Source organism: Trachemys scripta, chromosome 16 (assembly GCF_013100865.1).
Source record: "Trachemys scripta elegans isolate TJP31775 chromosome 16, CAS_Tse_1.0, whole genome shotgun sequence".
NCBI classification, from domain to species: domain Eukaryota; kingdom Metazoa; phylum Chordata; order Testudines; family Emydidae; genus Trachemys; species Trachemys scripta.
Genome location: NC_048313.1, coordinates 18192939 through 18202053, shown reverse-complemented (window position 1 = coordinate 18202053; position 9115 = coordinate 18192939). Strand labels below are relative to the sequence as shown.

The following is a 9115-nucleotide window of genomic DNA, read 5'->3' as shown; positions in this document are numbered from 1 at the left end:
TGCTGTGTTCCACCCCAGAGGTGGCTGCATTCTGGCAACCCATACAGGGACACAGTCTGCAAAGTGATTTGGAATCAGAACTGCGTGTGTTCTATTCCCTATACTGTTAAAAGCTTGGGGAGATTCCCCTTTAACTTAAGAATCAGGGACTTGCTCTACTGCCGCCCCTGAAGTCCTAAGCGTGCAGAAAACTGACAGCCCGAAGGTCCTAAATGAATATGGATTGGAAACAGCAGAATTCATAATAATCACATTCCCCCAGCTATGTGGATCATGAGTAGAAAGTAAAGCAAAGGAAAAACCAGGTCTGTTAAGCCAAGAAACACCTAAGTCAGCTTGGCCCATTGGCATATTCTGGTCAAAGTTTTGTATGCTGGGTCGTCAAGATAACCTGGCCAGATTCCAACATGAGTAATGACCTTCCACCTCCCATAAACCCTAGCTGCAGTGTCAGTTGGATATCCATAAACTCTGAGCACTTTTTCATAACCTTGCTAGCACAACAGAAGTACTACTGTGTGCGAGGTTTAGGGAGTTTTCTAGCCAAATTTCAACTCGATGAATTGCATTCCACCTTCCTAAAATTCCCTCTGCAGTTAACATTTTACTTGTGAAAACTCTTTTGTAGCGTTGAAGAGCAGAACCTTTAGAGCAGGGGCTCTCAACCTTCCCAGACGACTGTCCCCCTTCCAGGAGTCTGATTTGTCTTGCGTACCCCTAAGTTTCACCTCACTTAAAAATGACTTCTTACAAAATCAGACATAAAAATACAAGTGTCCCAGCGCATTAGTACTGAAAAATTGCTTCCTTTCTCATTTTTACCATCTAATTATAAAATAAATCAATTGGAATCTAAATCTTGTACTTACATTTCAGGGTAGAGAATAGAGAGCTGTGTAAACAAGGCATGGTCTGTATGACATTGTAGTTTGTACTGACTTCGCTAGTGCTTTTTATGTAGCCTGTTGTAAAACTAGGCAAAGATCTAGAGATGAGTTGAGGTACCCCCGGGAAGACCTCTGTGTTCCCCCAGGGCTACGTGCATCCCGACAGAGAACCACTCCTTTAGAGCACTGGAGCCATGCAGGAGACTTGTCTGCAAAGCCTCAGCATTTGTTCTACATAATTGAAGTCCCAGTTCTAATCCCGGAGTTCCTCCTAGTGATTGCTGGTGTGCACAGTATAAATCCTCTAGCAAACCCCCCCCCCCCCCCCCCGGCTCCCGCCCCACATCCTGCATCAGCTAAGCACCAGGGCCCAGCTTCTAATCTCAGACATGCTGGTGCAAATCAGCAGTGAGAGTCACTCTGGACTGACACTGAGAGGAGAAAATGACCAGGAGAGCTTCCCCCAGCCAGGCAGTGAAACTGGCCAGAAATAAGGACTTTGCCACCTTAAATCTAAAGTGGCAAAAAAACAAATACATGCTCCACTTCCAAAACAAAAGCGAGACCCAAAGAGGCAGCCTGGTAGTTACGCAAGGTGTTATCTAACGACCACAAAGACATCAGATAGGGGGCCATTGTCTGGAGAGAAAAAAAGGAGAAAGAAACACTGCCAATCATCTGAGTCTTTCACTGGCTGAGAGGTGCTAAAGTTATTTTCAGCTGTAAACTTTTCCAGCTGCCCAGGAGGGCTGGCCAGTTCCTTGGCTCCACCCACCACCTTGGTAATGCAGCTCCCTGCTCTCCTGTATATATATGGCCCTGCGCCTTGCTGTTGTTCGCAGAGCCCAGACAGAAGAAGCCTGCCACTCCTTTGTCTCTGATTGCCCCGTCCAGATCCCACCATGTATAAGGAAATTTGTACCATGGCTTTTGTGCGGGCCATCATGGCTGAGTTCCTAGCCACCATGATCTTCGTCTTCTTTGGCCTCGGCTCAGCCCTGAAGTGGCCCTCGGCTCTGCCAAGCATCCTACAGATCTCCCTGGCTTTCGGCTTGGCCATCGGCACCTTGATCCAGATGTTCGGTCACGTTAGCGGTGCGCACATCAACCCAGCGGTGACCATCGCGTTCTTGGTGGGGAACCACATCTCCTTCCTTCGGTCGGTGTTCTACGTGGTGGCCCAGCTGGTGGGGGCCATCACTGGGGCAGGCATCCTTTACCTGGTGACCCCGATCAACACCCGTGGAAACCTGGCCGTCAACGCGGTAAGTCTCTTCCTGCCCACGGATGATTAATTATGCCCAGGGCCTCAGCAACCCTACGCACGGGTTCCCGGCCTCGCGGGAGGAATTGGACCCACCACGCGGGTTGACGAAGGCCGGTTCACCCCGGCGCTGGAGATACCTACGTCCAGGCAGATGGAGAGTGATGGGAGCACCGTGCCAGCAGCCTTTGCATAACACACTGCACTGACAGCACAGATTTATTGGGCTGTGCAATTAATGAGGCGGGTTTTTTCCTAGGTGCTTCTCTTATCCTGAGGGCTTTCAGATGAGCTTGACTCCAGCCTCTCTTCCTGGAGCCAGGGAGATCAGAGCAGGGGAAGGAGTTAAGCCAGGATTGGAGGGAAACCCACTTAAGCCAGTGCCAGGAGGGCAGGGGGGTGGTGGTTAGGAGCCCTTTAGACCAGTATACCCAGTCAGAGGAAGGAGGTTGGAAGACCCCTTAAACCAGTGTGGAGGGGAGGATAGGCACCCACTTGGACCAGTATGAGGAATGTGGTTGGAAGATCTCTTTTTCCAGTATGACCAGTCTGAGGAAAGTAGCTGGGGAGACCACTTAGACCAGCAGAGGCGAGATTGGAGGAGAAAGGGGGGGGCTCTTTGTTTTTTGGGAGGAGAGGGTGAGATTAGAAGCCCACTTAGACCAGCATGAGGGCAATTTTGGGAGCCCATCTGGGGGCCCTAGGAGATCTCTTAGATCAACAGTGGGGAGCGTGACCAGTTAGACCAGTAAGAGGCGGATTCCGGCCCCCTTTCAGACCACTCTGAGGTGGACCAGTTGCCGTGCAGGTGTTGATTCTTAGAGCCTTCAGCCTCGTAGGCGGGTTTTCAGGGGCTGTGTTTTCCTCACTGGTTGTTCTGTGCCCCTCCAAGCCCCTAAACGTTCCCCCTCCACCCCCCAAATAACTTATGTCCCTTCATTTCCCAACGCTTCCTCGCCACTTCCCCCTAACTGGGCCTCAGCCTCATCCCAGTGCAATGGGGCTGGATCCTTAGACAAAAACAGGTGCACCGACCCCAGGTGGTGATGGCTTATCCCACCCCAATGGCATCCTCTCTAGATCCCCACTGTTCCCCCCATACAGGGGGATTTTACCCCAGTCCCAGTCCTCACCTCTCCCTCCATGTATCGCTCACACCCTCACTCACTGAAGAGCGGAGAGTCTCTGGCTGCTCTGGGACAATCTGGTGTTAGCAAAGGGAGAAATCTTAAGGTGATAAGTGATTTGTAAATGCCTAGAGGGAGAAATGCAGAGAGAAAGGGACTTCAAGAAAGATAGAGGAGGGTATATGGAGGATAGATAGATGGATAGATCGATAAGATAGACCCAGAGGCATCACCTTACTAGGAATTTGAACGGGCGGGGGGGGGGGGGGGGGGGGTATTCCTGTCTCACACTAAACAGCTCTGTGGTTTTTTAGGGGGTAGCAAAACCCCTCAGTCTGGCTCAGCTCAGCAGCCATTCACAATCCTTCTTGTTCATGTGCAGCTCAACAACAATACATCCCCAGGCCAGGCGCTGGTGGTCGAGATCATCCTCACCTTCCAGCTGGCAATGTGCATCTTTGCCTCCACGGATAAACGCCGGACCGACATCATAGGCTCCCCAGCATTGTCCATCGGCCTGTCGGTCACCCTGGGTCACCTGGTTGGGGTAAGTGTCTGGGTCGCCGGGCAGGAGAGCTGGCCATGGGAGAAGCTCCCAGCTACTCTCATCCCAACTTCTCCCAGTAGGGGGTGCTGTAAGTAGCAGGGCTGAAGGGCAGGCTATGGGGAGGATGTAGGGAGCAGGGCAGGAGCACTGACTGTGGGGGGAAGCCCCCAGTTACTCCAGTCACACCTGGAGCGATGCCCCGGTCGCAGAAGGACTAGACCGAAGGGAAATGTGATCAGTCTTAATTCCCGTGTCCCTTTACAGATCTACTTCACCGGCTGCTCCATGAACCCAGCCCGATCCTTTGCACCTGCCGTCGTAGTGACAAGATTCAGCACTGCTCATTGGGTAAGAATCCCCCACCAGTAACAGTGGCTCACAGCATGGTGGAGAAGAGCTAGGGGTCTGCAGCAAACTGGTTGCTGGTTGGCAGGGGCTGAGCCACTGGTCGTTGGCAGCTCAAGAGCGAGGAAGGTCAGGGCTGAGGAAGCGAGGGGGGTGTCTGAGTATAAGGAAATTGGGGCTGAGGGGAATCTGCTAAGAGATGACAACTGAAGGGGGCCATTAAGGAAGCACTTAGAGGCCAATGGTTCCACTGCGCCAGGTGCTGTATGAACATGGAAGGAAAAATCCCCTGGGCTTTCCCACGGCTTGCTGTGGGGAAGCAGTGTGGCGTAGTGGATAGAGACGTGGACTGGGACTCAGTACATGGGGATTCTATTCCTGGCTCTAACACTGGCCTGCTGTGTGATTTGGGGCAAGTCACGGCCCTGTGCCTCAACTTCCCCATCTGTAAACTGGGGATAATGATACCGATCTTCATAAAATGCTTTGAGATCGACGGCTGAAAAGCGCTACGGAAGGATTAGAGATGATCATTCTACCCTTGGCTTCCCAGGTCTTCTGGTTTGGCCCCATCATCGGCGCAGTCCTGGCCTCCCTGCTTTACAACTACTTCCTGTTCCCCTATTCGCTGAACGTCTCTGAGAGGGTAGCCATCGTGAAAGGCACCTACGAGCCAGAAGAGGAGTGGGAAGAGCAGAAGGAGCAAAGGACAAAGTCCATGGAGCTGACCTCCCCGTAAGAGATGGCTGGAAGGGAAAACCCAAAGAACAAGCCAAGACTCTCAATCTGTGGCCTCACAACCCAAAGACCAATAGTCTCTATATGCAAAAGAAGGGTGCATGTGATATCTGTGTATATACCCTGCGATTGTGAGGGTGACTGATACAAATATTCCTGGCCAAAGAATAGAGACCCACACCCAGAAGAAGGGGTCCCACCAACATCGGCTCTAGGCCAGACTGGCACTGACCCCCTGCGCCTCAGAAAGTCTTGTCAATGGCTAGGGTGTGCCAGGATTTTTAGCATTATGCAATTTGTGCCTTAACTACTTGTCTTTGTGACGAGCCCCAGATCCGAACATTTCCCCCGATCCAAACAGTCCCAGACTCTATCTTTATTTTTTACTTTTTTGGAGGGGGGGGGGCATTGGTGGAGGTGATAACCTGGTCTGAATTTCAAAGCCCACCTCAACCTGGTCTGAATTTCACAGCCCACCTCAAATGGGTGTGGGTGATTTCCACTGATTTTTCTTTAATGCTCCACAGGTACCCCAACGGGGTGGCATGCAGTGTTGTTGTAGCTGAGTTGGTCCCATGATATTAGAGAGACAAGGTGGGCAAGGTGATATCTTTTATTGGACCAACTTCTGTGGGTGAGAGAGACCAGCTTCCAAGCTACACGGAGCTCTTCCTGAAGAAACCCAGATGTGAAAAACAGTTCTGTGCACCTCAAAAGCTTCTCTCTCTCAGCCGTTACCTCGCCCGTCTTGTCTTTCACTTACAGGGTCAACACAACAGGGTCCCCTCGTGATCGTGGATAATGGGACTATGGACAGTCCTCTGTAGGGTCAGGGAGCCATTCAGTAGCTCTTTGTGGGGTGGGGTGGGAGTTGAACAAGGGTGGGTATCTCTTAGAGACAGCCTGGCCTGAAGGGATTGGAGCACCCATTTCTGTGGCCCCATAATTGGTTTTGGGGGTTGGGGGCAAATAAAAAGCCCATGAGAAACAAGCACAAGGCCTTTTGGATTATTCAACTGCTGCTTTAGAAGAGTGTGACTAGGCCTCACCCCCATGCATTTGGTATCAGGGTGGCTGGTCTGGGGGGCAGGGAGATATCTTGATGATATTCCCTTCCCCCGCCCCACCCCTGCTCAAGCAGCTGAAGGTCTCAGCCGACATTTGTGTAGGGCTATACCCCATGGCACAACAGAGATGGGAAGTGGGGGAGGGACAGAGAAAGGGGAGCAGGGTACAGAAGAAAGGAGATACAGCAAAGTGGGGAAAGGGCCAGGCGGATGGGTGAGATTAACAGGCCCAAGTCTTTCTGTCATCCCTAGGGCCCGGCGTCTTCTTGGCGGGGCTGGAAATTCGATTGTTCCCCAGCCACGAAGCACAAGGTCACAACTGCCCGATTGGGAGGTAGCCTGAGGAGCCAGGAAAGGCCTGTAACCTCAACAGTCCAGGCCCCTGGTTTGCTCCATAGTCCTGACGCCTTATCCCGTAAGCCCCACCCGCACCCCCAGCTTCTGCTTGTTTTCTTCCCCTTCCCTTCCCAAGCTTCTCCCGAGAACCACCTCATACTGACTACGCTGTAAGGAATTAACCCGGGACAAGAGCCTTTCTCTGAATTACTCTCCAGTCTCTGCTTTGGCCCTTGGAAAGGGCAAGACAGCAAGTGAAAAGGAGGGAGACTAGGTGGTTTGTTGTAAAGGCTGCTGCTGCTTCTTCTCGCTAGTCTGCTGTGTCTTTACCGCCGTACAGCCGTATCCCTGACCTTTCGCAAAAGGCCAAAATACAAGCCGGAGACCACATTCCTTGTGCGTCCAGGGCTCCCATTAACCCCATGGAAGCTTGGGCGCTTGGGGGATGGCGGGAGAGGAGAAAGGGATGGGACGCGGCCTAAGGGCCAGCATGGCTGGTTTCAACAGAGTTGTGGCAAATATATTTTCCCCATGGCGCATCCTATGTCCCAAACCTTTATCCCCGGGGGAAGCTGTTCTTTCCTGCATTGGCTGGTGTCGGCGAGTCCTGGTTATTTGGTGCATGAAGGATATGATTTTGGACTTTGTACTTGTATTATTGTATTATTTATTTTCAATAAAAGACACCACGGGTTAAGCCTGAAAGCACAGCTGCCCCAGTGCCTGATCATTTTTGTTCCGGGATGTGTCGCACTAACCCCGAGCAGCACCCCTGCTAAGCTCTATTAAGCCCATTTTGCAGATGGGGAAATTGAGGTACAGCCGTGGGTTAATTTCCAGGGGAATTGTGGGCACTCAGCCCCTCTGCAAATTAGGTCCAAGGTGTGTCTTGGGTGGGCACTCAAAAAAGAGAGGCCTGGGTACTCAGCAGCTGCACGGCAGAGCTGGGACTGGAATTCTAAATGTGCTAAGAGGAGTCTGATGTTGTGGTAGGCCTGCTCGCCCCATGACGAGATTTCAGAGCTGACTTTGAGGCCAGGGTGCAAAAAATCACCAGGGGATTATTTATATGTATGTTTTGCGGGGCATTTTTTAAGGGAGATAAGAGGAAGAGCACAAGTACAGTTGTCAATGCTCCAGGATTGTCCCGGAGTTGCCAGGGAATTAAAGAGGAATTTTTAATTAAAGAGGATGGCATGTGATGAAACCTCTAGGAAGACGTCCAGCCAAAACTGGCAACCCTAAGCACAAACAAATACTGGACACGCATCCCTCAAGGGCTTTCCCAGTTTGCCTCAGTCCTGAGCAGCCGGACTCTTTGCTGTTCCAGCCCTGGCCTCAGACACACACAACTCAGCCAAATACACACCTTATTCCCAACCCACAATTCCTACCCTCTTGCCGTGCCAGTCCTGAGCTCATACACAATGCAGCTTAGCCAAATACACACCTTAATCCGGACCTTCCGCTGTTTGCTTGCTTTTCCAGTTCTGCCACTCGCATTTGCCAATGCACCTCATTCCTGTACCCCCCTGCTAGCCCACTCCTGGGCTTTCACCACAACAGCTCTGCCAATGCCCCTCCATCCTGACCCACAGCCCCTCTGCTATTCCAGCCCCCCACACACGCACGCACAGCTGTGCCGCTGCCCCCTCAATCCTGACCCACAGCCCCTCTGCTATTCCAGCCCCCCCCACACACACATGCACAGCTGTGCCGCTGCCCCTCAATCTTGACCCACAATTCCCTCCTGCCCCCGCTAGCCCACACAGCTCTGCCAGTGCCCTTCCATCCTGACCCACAGCCCCTCTGCTATTCCAGCCCCCCCAACACACACAGCTGTGCCACTGCTCCTCAATCCTGACCCACAATTCCCTCCTACCGCTGCTAGCCCACACAGCTATGCCAGTGCCACTCCATCCTGACCCACAGCCCTTCTGCTATTCCAGCCCTGTGTTGACCAATATATGATGGGCTAATATATATATCACATTATCAATATGTATTAGTCACACCATGCATATTAATATGCATTAAGCACACAATATTAATACAACATTATATTGTATATATATTTCTAGCAGTTGCATGGCCTATGTCTTTCTATAATCCTATGCAGTTTAGTTGTAGCCATGTCAGTTCTGGGGTATTTGAGAGAGAAAGGGGGTGAGATAATCTCTTTTATTGGACCAACTTCTGTTGGTGAGAGAGACAAGCTTTCAAGCCACATGGGGCCAAGCTCTTCTTCTAAGATCCTGTTCACTTATACTCTCTAGCCCATAACACTTTGCAAAGCTGAAGGCAAGATTGGCATTAGAAAATAAGAAATGTATCAAAGGCAAAAGACATGAATGTTCTATCCCGGTACAAGATGGGGAGGTACCTTCACAAATTAGTATCTGGAGTGCTGGTCTCCAAAACAAAGGTAAGCAAAGGGATAGAACAAGTTTAGGAACCGGTCCAAACTGATGGGCTGGATTTTATGGGATGTGCAAAGAGTTTTGTAACTTGTAAAACCATCCACTCAATACTCCAAGCTGAAATGCGGAACTCGGGGAGCACGCCTTCCGCGTGTGGTGAATTTAACAATGCTGCACGAGACGGCTTCCCAGAAACTGGTGTCATATTGCTTTCTTCCTGGACCGCACTATCATTGACTTTCGGCAATAAACTTTATTGATAGAGATAATTTGGTCTCTGGAGACTGTATATTTCGTATATCGGGGGTAGCGGTGTTAGCCTGTATCCACAGGAGTCCGGTGGCACCTTAAAGTCTAATAGATTGATTTGGGCATAAGTTTTGC

The 9115-nt window shown here is 51.1% G+C and overlaps 1 protein-coding gene across 1 annotated transcript; it reads left to right on the top strand.

The window, feature by feature from the left end:
• The first annotated feature begins 1738 nt into the window (after positions 1-1738).
• LOC117888699 (aquaporin-5-like) lies at positions 1739-6054 on the top strand. Its single transcript, XM_034792327.1, has 4 exons — positions 1739-2152; positions 3661-3825; positions 4090-4173; positions 4724-6054. The coding sequence occupies exons 1-4, from the start codon at positions 1790-1792 to the stop codon at positions 4907-4909; spliced, it is 798 nt and encodes a 265-aa protein (XP_034648218.1). The 5' UTR covers positions 1739-1789; the 3' UTR covers positions 4910-6054.
• The last annotated feature ends 3061 nt before the right edge of the window (positions 6055-9115 follow it).

Coding starts and splice junctions, on each gene's coding strand:
- LOC117888699 (XM_034792327.1), top strand. CDS start 1,790: ATGTATAAGGAAATTTGTACCATGGCTTTTGTGCGGGCCATCATGGCT. Junction 2,153..3,660: donor GAAACCTGGCCGTCAACGCG/GTAAGTCTCTTC, acceptor GTTCATGTGCAG/CTCAACAACAATACATCCCC. Junction 3,826..4,089: donor CCCTGGGTCACCTGGTTGGG/GTAAGTGTCTGG, acceptor GTCCCTTTACAG/ATCTACTTCACCGGCTGCTC.